The following is a 16,710-nucleotide window of genomic DNA, read 5'->3' as shown; positions in this document are numbered from 1 at the left end:
CGTAACACTTTTCCTCCGTAACCAGCAGCCTTTCTCTTCCCAGGCCCCTCTAAATGTGAGGTCGAGCGGTTTGCAGCCAGTCGCTTCAGACACACTTACAGTCCGTCTTGTGAGGATAATGGGGACTATGCCCCCGTGCAGTGCGAGCAGGAAGGGGCGTGCTGGTGTGTGGACCCTGAGGGGCGGGAGATCCAGGGAACGAGGAGGCAAGGGCAGCTCCCGACTTGTGGTATGTACTGGAGTGATATAGTAGTAAATGCCTGGCACTAACTTTCACATAAGATGCACAAACGCACATTACGTATCCTCCCCAATCCTCCTGAAAGATTTGTTAGATTTTGGAGCAAAATACCACAGTTATGGTCAGAATTTCCTTCAGGCTTCTATTTTCTCTCCACCCGTTTTTCTTCTCTGGCCCCACAGCTGCACAAGACGCAGTCCTGTGAGAGAATAGCAGTACCACCAAATAGACTTCATCTCCTTCCCATCCAACCCAGGGATGGCCCCCTATCCAGGACCTCACATCAGCCCCTCTCTCTCCTAGCCTTTATCCTGAAACGGGAGTGTCCCCTGAGTGAAAGGTGCATCACCAGTTCTCTTGGCAATATTGCCAAGCCCAAGCATTCAGAAATTATGAATCTGGCACTGAACATTCATTAGATTTTAAAAACAATAAATGGTGGGTTCCTTTTATTTGCCCTCCTGATTTTGGCTCTTTTTGAGTTCACATTTTCAAGCATTTTCCCCTAATTATGACAGTTAGAAAGTTACATTTGTTTTAAAATAGAAGCTGAGATTCACCTGACTCCAAGAGCTGGGACTTTAAAAAAAACACCCAATATCACAAGGCTTGTGACAAAATTGTGAGTGTTGGTGACACTGCACTTGTGGTTTAACCCTCTTTTTCTGCTGTGATGCCTCTGGTGTGGGGGTGCATTGCTTCTGAGGTCTCTTTCCAGCCACCTTGTACCCTATCTCTGTCCCTGTGTTACTTGACCATGAAGGTTGCCAAGTCCCATAGACGCAAACAAAGAAAAGGTGTGTGAGCTGCCATTTCATGAAACGAGGGAGATTTCATTAAGGAAAAAAATGCATCAAGCCAGAGCCCAAAATGGAAGATGACAGCAGAAAATCTCAAAGGGGTCAGATGGGGGCAGGGAAGGATTTGTTTAAAACCCTTCATTCTGGAGAGTAATGCCTAAATATTCAGGTTCATGCTGGAGGGTTGGGGCTACAAAGGCTTAACGCAGGCAGCCTTCGGCAAAATTAGTTTTTCTGTCTACTAGACATAGTTATGCCACGTAGACAAAGAAACAATCAATTCTGGGTGTCACTCATGATCCAGAGTCACTATAAGCTTTAGGTAAGGTGGGCTTACTGTAAAATGAAACTGTTTGCACGCCTTCAAGACTGATGAGCAAGGATATTGCAAAAGAGCCTCTGGGAGGCCTCTGCATCTGGCAGGGCTGGTTGTTTTCTCTCTGACTGCTCCTCTGAGATCTTCTGATGGGTTTTTGTGACATAACTTGAGGCTGCTTGAAACTCAGGTATGCAGACCTTTTTTTTTTGGCAAACTCAGGAAATCTAAGCAGAGAAATTGGAGGTTCTGCCAACGAACCACTGAAAAGGAATTTTCACAAGGATATATTCTTGGGGAGACTGGTCTAGCAGCCACATGCAATACAATCATCACTTTTTTTTAATCTACCTCTTTCTGATATTACAGGAGTGCTTTGTCAAGCAAACTATCTTCTCTTTACACGCTGGTGTTATTTGCTTCAAGGAGGGGAGGGGAGAACGTTTTAGAAGCATGTATTTGTTTCTTATTGACATTTTGGGGGATGTGAAGTTGTGTGGGTCAAAAGTGCTGGCCTATTTGATCCTTCAAAGGACCTCACCCAAAAGAAACACAAATAGCCACCCCTCCATTAAAAATAAGGAAGGGGAGAGCTACAAAAGGACAAGGATCAACTAATTAAGGGAGAGAATCCAAAAGCAGGAACGGGGGTGCAGGCTAGAGGGTGCAAACGAAGGAACCAGAAGTACACCAAGTATAGATCTTCCGTCAAGGGGCTGGCTTACTGGAATCCTAGGAGGTGGTGGGCGGATCCCACCAGAGCTAAAGGCCCACCCCCTCAGGTGAGGTGAGGGTCACGTGACCTGGGGGACAACAAATGAAAAAACAAGAACAGGAGTAAGGGTTAAAAGTTCAAAATGAGGGTCTTGCATGGGGACATAGACCAGAGAATCTCAGACAAGTTGCTGGATTGATAGCCTAAAAGACTGAAATGTTTATCCACAAAGCAGGTACAATGGGATCCGTGCAAGCTACCCCACCCGTGTGCATCAAACCTGCGTTGGGCACTAGAGATGAAAGGGTAGTTTAGTTTCTGTGTGGCCTCAGCAGAGGCTGCCACGAACACTAACAATGGGGACTGTGGGTTCTCGCCAGCCCCAGGGAGTTCAGCAAACAATCACTACTGTGACTTGGCCCTCCAGCTAAGCCCCAAATCCTACAGCTCTGAATGTCACCGAGCCATTTCCTGGTGACCTGACCACCACGGAAAGGGGTTGGGATTGGGGGCAGAAGGATTACTTATAAAAGAGGTGTGTCAGTATTTAGTTTATAATCATCTGCACCCAAAGTCTTTAGTCTCATTTCTTCATTACTTCACTTGGCCTCTCAGGCAAATCCATAGTTTCCTAGGCAGGCTGGTCCCAGCTGGTGCCCAGCTCTCCCCAAACTCATTCCCTTTTCCCTTAGGAAAAGGCCTCTCTTCATGCCCCTTTCTGGGGCTGTTTTTCCTTTAGTCCTCCTTCACCTCTCTGTGTTCTAGGATGCTGCCTCTCCTCCTCTCCCCCCACCCCCAGGATGAGCTGGGTCTGGTTTATATACACCCACCCCACACCCCTCTCATTCCCACCAGCCTCTGAGAAGATTGGTTAATGGAATCATGTGCTTGGGGATTATTCCCCCTCCCCCAATGTGACAGCTCATACTATGTCACTAATACCAAAATATTTGTCTCCTTGTTTTCCTGTGTCCAGGTGAAGAACGAGCATGTGCCTCAGAGAGACAGCAGGCTCTATCGAGGCTTTTTTATGGACCTGTTGGGCACTTCAGTCAGCACAGTTTGTTTGACATCCCAGATGTGAAGTCAGAGACTATAGCCAGGTTTTCAAGCTCTTGCCCTCCTTCCTTCAAGGAGTTGTTTGTGGACTCTGGATTGCTATCTCCTATCACAGCAAAGCAGGATGCCAGTCAGCTGTTCGCACTAGAATCCATTCTCAGTGACGCAGTCAGAGGGATGTTTCCATCAAGACAATTAGCTCGAGTCGCCCTTCGGTTCACCACCAACCCAAAGCGCTTCCAAGAAAACCTGTTTGGAGGAAAGTTCTTGAAGAACCTGATCCAGTTTAACTTTACAGGAGCGCTCGGCACTAGAGGGAAATTCAGCATTGGCCAGTTTTTCCAGCAGGGAGGCGTGACAGGAATGGACAACGGAGGAGGCTTTGCAGAACAACCCGAGGGGTTGTCACTGGAAACATCAAAGGAGAGCTTCAATCTGAGTCAACCTCTTGTGGATAGCTTTGGCCGCACAGTTAGTTTACAGGACAATCAGAATGGGGTGGAATTTCTTGCTTCTCTTCTGGAACTTCCAGAGTTTTTTGTCTTTTTACAACATGTTATTTCTGTCCCTGAAAACATCGCTGAAGATTTAGGTGAGGTGGTAAAAATAGCTTTAAAGTCCAAAGATTGCACTGAGCAGCCCAGGGATTTGTTTGTTCCGACGTGCACCAAGGAGGGGAGGTATGAGGAAGTTCAGTGCTACGAAGCCATGTGCTGGTGTGTGGACTCACGAGGTAAGGAAGTCCCAGGCTCAAGAACGCTAGGCAAACGTCCAAGGTGTCCCACTGCATGTGAGAAGCAAAGGGAAAGTCTGCAAAGCTTGAAACAGAGCCAACCTGCAGGGTCTGATCTGTTTGTTCCCTCTTGTACAACGGAAGGAGGTTTCCTACCGGTCCAGTGCCATGGAACTAATTGCATCTGTGTTGATTTGGAAGGCAGAGCTATTCCAGGAACAACAAGAAAAGCTGGGGAGCCCATGCAGTGTAAGTCTAGGGATCAATGCTTTAGAAGTGTTCTTTTTTTTTTTTAGGGATTGTGCTGCTGTTCATGCTATTTCTCCTCTTATTCGATATTGGAAATATATGGGCTAGTACGTGAAAGCACAACTGCCCTCTGCTGGAAAGAATCAGAAGTGGTCCAGCATTTGTTCATGTAGCCCTCTAATGGTTGAGGGATCACAGAGAATATACCCTCAAATATTCCGAGAGAGAAGGAAGAGTCCCCCTTAGCACAACTGGGTGTAGGACCTGCACATTCAGAGCAGAAAGATGTGAGCTCTGTCCTTGTTAATGAGCATGTCTCTGAGTTCTGTCCCTGCTGATGTCCTTGTGGCTACTGTGAATGGTATAGCTAGTGACCATGAAACCCAGAGAGTCCATGCAATTGATACATCATGCGCTGCTCACTGCCTCTAGAATAGCCTGTCTTTTGACAGAGTGGAAAACTGCTTTTCTTGTGGAACAAAATAATCCATGCAAATGCCATTGACCCTCCTTGGATTGGACCCAGGACATTCTGAGCTAAACCTATGAGCTTCTATTACTTGAGCTACAGGTCTGTGTCCCTCAACTGCTAGCTGTAGGAAACACATTAACTTTGTGTGTGTACCAGCCACTAAAGAGGGCAAAGGCCAAAACACCTAATGTGGGTCCCACAGTCAGTTCAGAAAATTGAGTGTCAAATGTTACCTGTCTCTTATATAGCAATTGTCATTGTAAATGAAGCTGATGATTAGATGTTCTAGTGCCTAAGTATGACACTGGGCGTAAGCCTGTAAAATGTAATCACAGCCCCCCTCCACTCTTCTATTATTATGATATAATGAAAGAGTGAAGTGCCTTGGCTAAAAAAAGAGGTCTTATATTGACACTTAAAGCTCAAGGGGCTCGAACAATGGCAGATGGGCAGAGGAAGCTGGTCCCAGAGGCCCAGGCCCCCATTGAGAATAACCTGCTGCACGTTTTGGAGAGTTCAGCATCAGAAAACAATAGCAAAGCAGACAGCAAACTGTCACTGCCAGGATGGTCCAAACGGAGAGAGAGAGATCTCAATAGCTATGTCCTGCAGCATTTAGGGATTCATTGATTGCAATCTATAACCTGTTTGGCCCACGGTCAGAAGCAAACAGGTACCATAGCCAGGGGAGAGCACAAAACACTGGTGTTTTAGGTTCATAATGGTCTGCTGGACTCAAAGAGACGTGCTACTACATTTTGCGGTTTTTATCGAGCCACCAGCAAGTGTTTACAAAATGCGATTTGGCCCTGATGTTGGCAGTTGTGGCCTCCAAAGGAGACAAACTGACATCTGTGCTTTGTTTGAGGGCTGAAGGTATGTCCTATAAATGGCTGTAAAATGTAGTTAGGTGGGAGAAGTGAGGCAGGGAGTTCAAATTTCCTTTTAGATTGGGGTGAACATGCTCAGTAGTACTTTGCTACACAAGTATTCCCAGTGGTATTTATGGGGTTTGGTATTTACTCCAGTGGGAGTTTATCTGAATAAGGATGGAGGGCAGATTTTCAAAGGTATTTAGGTACCTAAAGATGCAGGTAGGCACCTCATCTGCTTAGGTGACTTTGAAAATCCCATTTGGTGCCTACCTGTATCTTTAGGTGCCTAAATGCCTTTGAAAACCTGGCCCTGGGTAAAAACCTCAGGATTTGGTCCTCTTTTAATAATGAGACAAATAGTAATAATTGCCCCAAAACAGGCATACAATCAATAGTACCAATAAGCAATTTCTCTAAATGTGTTTGCAAAGTAACCAAGCTCAGGTCAGCTTGCATCACTTACCTACGGTGCATTCCTGAGATTATTGAATGCATATTTTCCTTTCCCTAGGTCCAAGTGCTTGCCAAGTAACTGCTGCTCAGGTTTTTCTAAAGACGGTGCAGCTCCTGTTGTCAGACCCACGTGCGCTGTCTCAGCTGTCCAGTGTTTACATCCCTCAGTGCAGCACCGACGGTAACTGGAGACAGGTGCAATGCAATGGCCCCCCTGAGCAAGCTTTTGAATGGTACCAAAGGTGGATCACCCAGAATAACGAAGGCAAAACTCTGCCTGTTGTTGACCTGTTGAACATACTACTTGAATATAAAGAATCATCTTCCCAAGGCTTTGCAGCCTTTATTAAAGGCTTGTATGTGGCCGGCCACCAGAATATCTTCCCAGCATTGGCCAAGTCTTCTTCTTTTGATGCTCTTCCCCCTGGAGTGCTGGAGGGCAACGTGACAGTTGTGTCAGAGAACATTTTATTGGATCCATATACATTCTGGCAGCTTCTGCAGGGTCAGCTCACCCATTACCCGGGGTCCTACGCTGATTTCAGTGCCCTTTTAGGCCACTTTGAACTGCGCAGTTGTTGGTGTGTTGACAGCAAGGGAGAAGAACTGCAAGGAACTAAGGCCAAGGAGAACAAGATCCCAGCATGTAAGTAACATGACAGAGTTCCTGGTTCTTTATTTACTCCAGTAAGAAAAATTCATCTAGAGAACTACAAAGTAGAAGGATATTGACTCAGGGAAGGACCCACAGTCACTGCTAGCAAACAGCTGTCTTTTGGAAAAGAATAGATTGCCCCAACTTTAGTAGCAAGGCGTGTGGTGTATTGAAAACTGTTCAAATGACAAGCTATCACTTTAAGTTTCAAGGGGTTTCCTGCTTCTGCTTGCAGGCTAGGGAACGCCGTAGGCAAGGATGAGATCTGGGTTTTCTGCAGTCAGTCTGCGAAAGATGCAGTTGGGTCCAAGATGGATTGAGTTGTGCCTTTCTGCCTTAGGTAGCAGCCTCTCTCTCTCTCTCTCCATTGATTGTTGTGTGTTAGATTTCTGGATTCTAAGAAATGAAACAGTATTAAATTGCAGCCTTTCCGGAAGAGTGTTTATGTTTTGTTTCTAACTCAGAGGTTCTCAAACTGGGGGTCGTGAGCTGTCAGCCTCCACCCCAAACCCAGCTTTGCCTCCAGCATTTATAATGGTGTTAAATATATAAAAAAGTGTTTTTTATTTATAAGGGGGGGTCGCACTCAGAGGCTTGCTATGTGACAAGGGGTCACCCAGTACAAAACTTTGAGAACCACTGTTCTAACTCTATGTGTGTGTGCCGTGAACATAACATGGAGAAATAAAATAGAGAAAATCCTTTCTGTGGAAAAAATGACAGACAGCCTTATACCAGGGTCAAGTAGATTTTATAATGTATGGTTACCATTTTTGGAATTTGAACACAATCAAAACACAGATAATGAGAAGGGGTTGGCCAAGTACAGGGTGTGGGACTTATGGAAGTAATAAATAACAAGTTATGAAAGTGGTTTGTTACATACACTTATCATACAAGCATTATGTTAAGGATAAAATAAAAGCACTCTAAAGTAAGGTAAGAGGAATTTTCTTTGCTATTCTTATTACTCAGTGTTTTCTTGCCATCAGCCTGATTCAGAAAAGCAAACCTCTTTAGGAAAGCACTTAAGCACGTGTTTAAGTCCTTTTGAGGTCAATGGGACTTAAGCATGTGATTAAAGTTAAACACATGCTTAAATGCATTCCTGACTTAGGGCTGTAGTTAGCATGGTATAGTCGGATGCTGCAGCGACGACGACCATGTAAGTACCTAGATAGATGGGTTGGATTTTCAAAAGCACACAGCAGTGGCCTAACCCTGCTCCCATCAACTCAGTGGCAAAACTCCCCTGGAAGTCAGTGGGAGAAGAGTAAGGTCAGTGCTGAATGCTTTTGAAATTCCCACCTGCACAGGCGTTGACTTTGTCATTTCCCAGGGGGTGCTTGATCCCTGCTCTGCCCCAGGCCCTGCCCCCACAATACCCCTTCCCCCAAGGCCCCACCCCTGCCCTGCCTTTTCCTGCCCGTGCCCTACCCCACCTCTTCCTGCCCTGCCCCCGCCCTGCTTTTTCCTGCCCCATTCTGCCCCCTCCTCTGAGCGCACCCTGCCCTCGCTCTGCCCCCTTCCCTCCTGTACACCGCTGAACAGCTTATCGTGGTGGGTGTGAGGTGCTGGGAGGGAGGGGGAACAACGGATCAGCGGGGCCCACCAGCGGGTGGGAAGCACTGTGGGTGAGGGGAAGGAGCTTATCGATGAGGCTGCTGGTAGGTGCTGAGCACCCTCTATTTTTTTTCCTGTGGGTGCTCCAGCCGTGGAGCACCCACAGAGTCAGGGACTATGCTCCCCTGTATATCATGTTGCTACCAAAGCAGTGGGGTTCTGCACTGCACCACTTGGGTAGATGAGCTGTGAGATGGCCCTGGGAACTAGAATCACCATCTTAGTTCCTCAAGTGGGTGGCGGAAAGGACAAAGGGTGGAAAACTTCCAGTGGGGGAAAGAGCACGCGAAAACTCAACTATCGGTTCAGGGGGCAGGACTGGAAGAAGAGCAATATTAGATTAACACAGATATATATTTGCAGAGAAGCTTGCATGGAGCCTGTTCACAAAGTGCCTGGCTACAAGAAATTAGTAAAAGACAAAGCATAGAAAATGCAAATGACAGGCCGTATGCCAATCATCACCCTGGACACTTTGCTTGTATGTTGCATCCTTTCTCCCAACCTTTGTCTTAACTGACTCAAGGCAGGGACTGAGCCTTTCTGCCTGTTTACATGGAGCCTAGTGCATTCTGGGACATGCCGTAATACAAATAAAGAATAATAACAACTCTTACTGATCACTTACCCCCCCATTCCCTCCCCCGTGGGTGTACAGAGGGTTTTTCTTTTAACTGATGCAAACCAAAGTAAATATAGAAAGAACCAAGAAATGTTAAATAAGAGACTCTTGAATATAAATGTGTGAATCTTTACTGGAGTAAGATAAAAGTTATTAAAACAACCCTTTGCTGTACATACAGGCCCTGGTGCATGCGAAAGTGTAAAGAAGGAAGCTATGCAGTTCATTGATGAAGCAGAACAACTCATCCTAGCTTCGAATGGCTCCCATATTCCTTTGGGACAGAGCTTTTTAATGGCAAAAGGACTTCGACTAACAGACAACGATCTTCTTCATTCTGCTGAGACCTTTCAATCAGGGATCGCATTCTCTGAAAAGCTATTGGCAGGAAGTGACTATGCAGTCCGACTGGCAGCACAATCAAGTAGGTTGGGAGGAGTAGAAGTTGGTAAAATTGAAATTAAACCTTTGGAGAACAGGGCCTTTGCTTAAAGGGGAATGTAACAGGGTCGGACTCACCCCTGCGGCGCCTCCTACTGGTTGCTCTGGGGAATTAGCTCTGTTCCAGCCAGGAGCGCCCTCTGCAGGCCGGTGATCCACCTGTTTACTATTGGCCCCCATGTCCCTCCCAGGACCCCAGTGCCCCTTTGACTGGGTCTCCCCCTCCCAGGGGAACCCCCACCCCACTATCCCCACTTTGCCTCAGTAGTGGCTACTGCCAGTCATTGTCTAGCCCCACACCCTGGGGCAGACTGCAGTATCAGCCTACTCATCACAGGCAAAGGGGTTTGGACCTGCTGCCTTGGCCTACCCCTGGGTTGCCCCTTGCAACCCCCCAGTACCTTTTAGCCCTCTGCTAGGCCGCAAGCCTGGGGCTTTCCAGGCCAGAGCTCCCCAGCTCCTTAGCCTGTCCCCAGCCCTGCTTCCCTCAGGTACTTGGTCTAGCTCCCTGCAGCCAGGCCCATCTTTCTCTACAGGCAGAGAGAGACTGTCTGAGCTTCTGGCTTCCCTGGCCTTTTATAGGGGCCTGCTGTCGCTCAGTTTGGGGCGTGGCTTACCTGCAGCCACTTCCTTAATCAGCCCAGCCTAGAGCAGCAGCTCTCAAGCCCTGCCAGACTGCTTTTAAACCCCTCACAGCAGGAGCAGGGTTTCACCCTGCTACAGGGAATAATGCATAAACTCGCCCAAAACATTATCTGTATGTACCAGAGCTCTATAGGCCAAAGTCAGCCTGGCTGAACGTGAATGTAAATTCATCAGAGTTAATGAAGTTTCAATTGCTTACATCAGGGCTGAGTCTGACCCTTTTTCTTATGTAGCACAGTGGGCGACATTAGAATCTGGACATTTCCCATTCATTAAATTCCCCAGTGTATTTGTAGTATTTTCCCTTCTAAATAAAGGGAATAGAGTAGGACGTTGTACATGTGCATTTTTAAAGAATATCCTGGTTTGTTTATTTTTTTTATAGCCTTGCATTTCTACTGGCGGAGTCACTTTACTTCAAAAGGTTCTGCTGGACAAACTACGCTCCTGGGATTTCATCCTTACATTCCCCAGTGTGATGGCCTGGGAAACTGGGAACCAGTCCAATGCTACCAGAGTACCGGTGAGGCATCACTTGCAAAATACTCACTGCTTCTTGTTGAGTTGAGATGAGTATAGACAGGTCAGACTGACATATAATGTAACAAAATTAGAAGAAATAACAAGTTATTTCTTAACCAAAAATATATTTGCCGCATGTTATTTTAAATATATATCTGTATTGGTAGGAGAAAGACTATGGATGCGCCATGAAGATACTTGGCCAAATTCTGTCCCTCTGGCTTTCCGTTGTGAGGAATCCCTGGGTAACATAAAGCTGGCATACTGGGCTTTGTCACCCACACTCTTCCAGGTGTAGGGAACATTCCTGGGTGCCAGATGTGGGAGGACAATGAAGTAGCCCCTTGAGGTCTGTTTTACCTGAAGTAATTTAGAACAATCTTTAGGCTAATCTAAATTATGGCAGGGAATGGCTCAGCTCTAGTTGGGTTTAGAGTTCCCTTTCCCTGACATTGGGCCTCTGGTAGACTGCAGCTTGGCCAGACCTAGTGTTACATGTTCATACAGCAACAACAGAAAGAATATTCAGAACTTGTTATTTTTTAAATTAATTTTCTTGTAAACTTTACAGACCATCAGCCAAATTTTCATCTGACTTATTACCCTATAATATTTCAAATGATTCCAGTAAAGTCTTGTGGGTTATCAGTCTAGGTAAACTGAGCCCAATGTGTTCATGCACCGATCATGTGAGTTTACTCTTCACAAAATGTGCCAGATCGTATAAAATAAGAAATACCCTGAATCTTCAGCTAAAGTACAAACCAGAGCCCTGATGCAGATATTGGAAACTTTTTGGTTTTTCTTGCCAAAATGAAAAACTGAAAAAAAAAATGTGGTGCAAAGAACATTTTATTCAACCCCCAATTATTTTTTTTAGGTTTGCGTTTGTTTAATTCTGTTTCTTTTTTATCTTTTTAAAAATAATCTAGCTAAGTTTAGAAACAAAATGTTTCTAAGCAAAAAATCAAAACATTTCATTAAAAAAAGCCAAATGTTTCAACTTTTTTATAACAACTATTTCTATTGTTTTGAATGAAACTATTAACTGATTTTGTCCCAAATTTACAAATAATTTCGGTGGAGCCAAAATTGTATTTTTTTTTTTTTTGGTGAATAAACTATTCATCCAAAAAATGCACCCAGCTTCCTCTTCACTGATCTGGATTGTGGAACTAGCAATTATATTGTTTTCATGGTGATGCTGCCATATGGACTGTGTTCAGTAGTCCAGCCAACAAAACAAAATTCTCCTGCGGTTCAGATCAGCATGTGATAATAACAACAAAGGAAAGGGACATACATTTTTCTAATGTAGGGCTGCTATTATTTCTTGCCTAGGTCACTGCTGGTGTGTGGATGAAAGGGGACGCTACATTACAGATTCTCTGATCATACGCTCAGCACAGTTCCCAAAATGTAAGCTAACCTTTTCGTCCTACAGTTTTCCCTATTCTTAGCTGATACATGTCTATATTTTAGTTTTGACTGAGATTTTTAGTAAATCGCATATAGCATTAACACAAGGTTGTTTTTTTAAACCTTCACAAAAGAAAGCAAAGGGAAGAAAGAAGTTTTGTTTTGTAGCTAGATGAACTCTGTGTGTCTGTCTCAACTATTTGGCAGGCTATTTAGAACATAAGAACAGCCATATTGGGTTCCTAGTTCATGGCAATGAGTTCCACGGGGTAGTTGTGCGTTGTGTGAAAAAGTACTTCCTCTTGTTTGTATTAAACCTGCTGCCTGTTAATGTCATTGAGTGACCCCTGGGTTTTGTACTGTGTGAAAGGATCAATAACACTTCTCTATCCACTTGTTTTCCACACGGTTCATGATTTTATAGACCTCCATCATACCCCTCTTTCTAAGCTGAACAGCCCTACTCTTTTTAGTGTCTCTTCATATGGAAGCTGTTCCATACCCTTGATCATCCTTGTTGCTCTTCTCTGAACCTTTTCCAGTTCCACTATTTCCTGTTTGAGATGGGTGACCAGAACTGGACACAGTATTCCAAGTATTGTCCGGCCCATGGATCTACATAGTAGCATTATGATATTTTCTGTTTATTTTCTATCCCTTTCCTAATGGTTCCTAAAATACTGTTAGACCACTGCTGTGCTGAGTAGATGTTTTCAGAGAACTATCCTCAGTGACTCCAAGATCGCTTGCTTGGGTGGTAACAGCTGATTTACAACCCATCTCTCTCTCTATATATATAGTTGGGATTACTTTTTCCAATGTACATTACTTTGAACTTATCACTGTTGAATTTCATCTGCCATTTTGTTGCCCAGTCAGCCAGTTTTGTGAGTTCCTTCTGTAACTCCTTGCATTCTACTTTGGACTTAACTGTCCTGAATAATTTTGTATTATCTGCAAACTTTGCTGCTTCTCTGTTCACCCCCTTTTCCAGATAATTAATTAGTATGCTGAACAGCACAGGTCCTAGTACAGATTCTTGGGGAATCCCACTATTCTCCTCTCTCCATTGTGAAACTGGCCATTTATTCCTACCTTTTGTTTCCTATCTTTCAAACATCAGTGATACTTGAGCTGAACTTCCTTCTTACCCCTTGGCTACGTAGTTTCCTTAAGAGCCTTTGGTGAGGGATCTTGTTGAAGACTTTCTGAAAATCCAAGTCCACGTATTGACTGGATCACCCTTCATCCATATGCTTGTTGACTCCCCCAAAGAATTCTAATAGATTGATGAGGCATGACTTCCCTTAACAAAAGTCAAATTGACCCTTCCCCAACAAATCATGGTTATCTGTGTCTGCTATAGTTTCTACAAATTTGCCCAGTACTGAAGTTAGGCTCACCAGCCTGTAATTGCCAGGATCCCTTCTGAAGCCCTTTTAAAAAATCTGCAATATTTGACTTCTACATTTACCCTTTTGCTTGATAGAATTTAGGAATAGACATGTTTTTTTCAAGGAAATCTTCTGCTTCATTCCCCAGAAATTGGATCTACAGTGTGATTAACTGGGCTAAGGTAGAAGGGGAACTTCTGCCCTCTACTGCATCAAGTTGGAATGCTCCAGTGAGCTTCAGAGGCCCTCTGCTGCTAACAAATAGCAATTCATGGTCCGGATGTAGCAAAGTATTTAAGCATGTGTTTAACTTTAAGCATGTGAGTAGGTCCCTGACTTCAGTGGGACTTGTCACATATTTAAAGGTAATCATGTGCTTAAGTGCTTTGCTGAATGGGGGTTGTAACTCAAATGGAAGAGGCATAAGCTTTTGGAGTATATGGATTTGAGTTCTGTCCTTGCTCCTGTTGTGAAGTTGCAGGTGGCATAGTCTGCAGCACAGGGACAATAATGAAAACTTGGGTGGCTGTAGGTTTGTTTCAACAGAGTCTAATTTCTTTTGCGAGATGCATTCCTTTTCTGTAGGACCTCTCAAATTCTTTCAATATACAGGAACCACGTTACTTTTTCCACATTTAAACTTTAAACGCATTTGGTCTTTCCATATTGCATGGCTGATAATACTGAGTTTTCTGCCAGGAGACATAAAACTTGAAAAACCTGGAATATTTTTTTTATGATCACATTAATTGTCATTTCATTTCTTGGTCAGCTCCAAGACATGTGTTTGTAGGTTCTGATTTTCTTTGAATAGGAGCCAGCAGAGATTATTGGGCCAACTCACCAGAAGTCAGTGAAGTTACTCTGGGGATGAATTTGTCCCATGAGCACTTCAGCCTTGTTTGTTTGCCACGTTTGCTGATATAGGAGACAGAATTAACACTTAACGAAGAATTCACATGGCAGCTGCCGATCTGAGGCCATGTATTAGTGCAAAGATGATGTGTATGAGATCTGAGATGTTTAGGGTGACCATATTTCCCAAAGGGAAAACAGAACACTACGAGGGGCTTGCTTGAGCCCCCTCCCCCGCTTCTTGCCAGGGCTGGCCCGAGCTGCTTGCCCAAGCCCTGCCTGCCCCCCTAATATAAGAACATAAGAATGGCCATACTGGGTCAGACCAAAGGTCCATCCAGCCCACCAGCCAATGCCAGGTGCCCTAGAAGGAGTGAACCTAAAAGGTAATGATGAATTGATCTCTCTCCTGCCATCCATCTCCACCCTCTGACAAACAGAGGCTAGGGACACCATTCCTTACCCATCCTGGCTAATAGCCATTAATGGACTTAACCTCCATGAATTTATCTAGTTCTCTTTTGAACACTGTTATAGTTCTAGTCTTCACAACCTGCTCAGGCAAGGAGTTCCATAAGTTGACTGTGCGCTGTGTGAAGAAGAACTTCCTTTTATTTGGGGGGAGGGATAGCTCAGTGGTTTGAGCATTGGCCTGCTGCAAAACCCAGGGCTGTGAGTTCAATCCTTGAGGGGGCTGTTTAGGGATCTGGGGCAAAAAAAATAGTTCAGGATGGGTGATGACCTCCTGAGGTCCCTTCCAACTCCATGATAAACCTGCTGCCCACTAATTTCATTTGGTGGCCCCTAGTTCTTATATTATGGGAACAAGTAAAGAACTTTTCCTTTTTCACTTTCTCCACACCACTCATGATTTTATATACCTCTATCATATCCTCCCTTAGTCTCCTCTTTTCCAAGCTGAAAAGTCCTAGCTTCTTTAATCTCTCCTCATATGGGACCCATTCCAAACTCCTAATCATTTTAGTTGCCCTTCTCTGAACCTTTTCTAATGCCAGTATATCTTTTTTGAGATAAGGAGACCACATCTGTACACAGTATTCAAGATGTGGGTGTACCATGCATTTATATAAGGGCAATAATATATTCTCCGTCTTATTCTCTATCCCTTTTTTAATGATTCCTAAAATCCTGTTTGCTTTTTTGACTGCCACTGCACACTGTGTGGACGTTTTCAGAGAACTATCCATGATGACTCCAAGATCTCTTTCCTGATAGGCTGTAGATAAATTAGCCCCTATCATAGTGTATGTATAGTTAGGGTTATTTTTTCCAGTGTGCATTACTTTACATTTATCCACATTACATTTCAGTTGCCATTTTGTTGCCTATTCCCTTAGTTTTGTGAGATCTTTTTGAAGTTCTTCACAGTCTGCTTTGGTCTTAACTATCTTGAGCAGTTTAGTATCATCTGCAAACTTTGCCACCTCACTTTTTACCTCCTTCTCCAGATTATTTATGAATAAGTTGAATAGGATTGGTCCTAGGACTGACCCTTGGGGAACACCACTAGTTACCCCTCTCCATTCTGAGAATTTACCATTTATTCCTACCCTTCGTTCCCTATCTTTTAACCAGTTCTCAATCCATGAAAGAATCTTCCCTCTTAACCCACAACAACTTAATTTACGTTAAGAGCCTTTGGTGAGGGAGCTTGTCAAAGGCTTTCTGGAAATCTAAGTACGCTATGTCCACTGGATCTCCCTTGTCCACATGTTTGGTGACCCCTTCAAAGAACTCTAATAGATTAGTAAAACATGATTTCCCTTTACAGAAACCATGTTGACTTTTGCCCAACAATTTATGTTCTTCTGTGTATCTGCGCAAGGCTGGGGTTGCTGCTCGCCCGAGCCCTGCCTGCCTCCTGCCTGAGCCCTGCCTCCCCCTCGCATGGGACTGGCATTGGGCTCACCCACCACATGTTCCTCCACACCCCACTTTTTGACAAAAGCGGCATTTGTCCTGTTTGCTCCTGCCAACTGAGCAGTTGGCAAGAACAAATGGGACAAATGCCCACTTTTGACAAAACAGTCGGGACGGGCAGAACTTAAAAAAGGGACTGTCGCGGCCAAAACAGGACATATGGTCACCCTAGTCAGATGTTGTCTTATTCAGGAAGGCATGATGAGATCAGATTTATTTCCTTCATTCAGCCATACGTTTTCTCTCTCAAAGGCCAGACATCATGTCAGCGATCTCGAGCCAATGCGTTAATTTCCAGCTGGAAACAGAGTGGATCAAAGCTCAGCGCTACTGCTGCAGACCTGTTCACCCCCTCCTGTCTTGAGGTAAATAAGTGTAACTGGGGGATGGGGAGGGGAGGACCAAACTGAGCCTTCCCCACCATGTTTAACGCCCTGGCAAGGTCACAGGCAATTGCAGTTCCTGTGCTGAGGAGCTTCCATCATGCACCCCTGGGGGTTCATGTCACCCTTCAGGTGGAGGCATAGAGGTAGGATGCTGAGCAGGGTCTGTGACCAAAGGAGAGTAAACATCACCCTCCTTAAAGGATGGTTTAGTGTGCTCACCGTCCACACAGGGAGCTGGGGAGGTGACGGTCTCTCCTGAGGTGCCATTCCTGATGAAGCTTTCCCTGGACAATG

At 44.7% G+C, this 16,710-nt stretch overlaps 1 protein-coding gene across 1 annotated transcript in view; it reads left to right on the top strand.

Annotated features, from left to right (window-relative positions):
- The window catches only part of TG (thyroglobulin), a 218,067-nt gene that overhangs the window by 19,107 nt on the left and 182,250 nt on the right, over positions 1-16,710 (top strand). Inside the window, exons 8-14 of the mRNA XM_045008289.1 lie at positions 44-229; positions 3,049-4,113; positions 5,972-6,559; positions 8,995-9,237; positions 10,285-10,422; positions 11,763-11,840; positions 16,283-16,395. Coding sequence (XP_044864224.1) covers positions 44-229; positions 3,049-4,113; positions 5,972-6,559; positions 8,995-9,237; positions 10,285-10,422; positions 11,763-11,840; positions 16,283-16,395 — 2,411 coding nt within the window. The remainder of the gene's footprint in view (positions 1-43; positions 230-3,048; positions 4,114-5,971; positions 6,560-8,994; positions 9,238-10,284; positions 10,423-11,762; positions 11,841-16,282; positions 16,396-16,710) is intronic.

The sequence above is a fragment of the Mauremys mutica genome, chromosome 2 (assembly GCF_020497125.1).
Source record: "Mauremys mutica isolate MM-2020 ecotype Southern chromosome 2, ASM2049712v1, whole genome shotgun sequence".
NCBI classification, from domain to species: domain Eukaryota; kingdom Metazoa; phylum Chordata; order Testudines; family Geoemydidae; genus Mauremys; species Mauremys mutica.
This window is presented reverse-complemented; position numbering and strand designations above follow the sequence as displayed.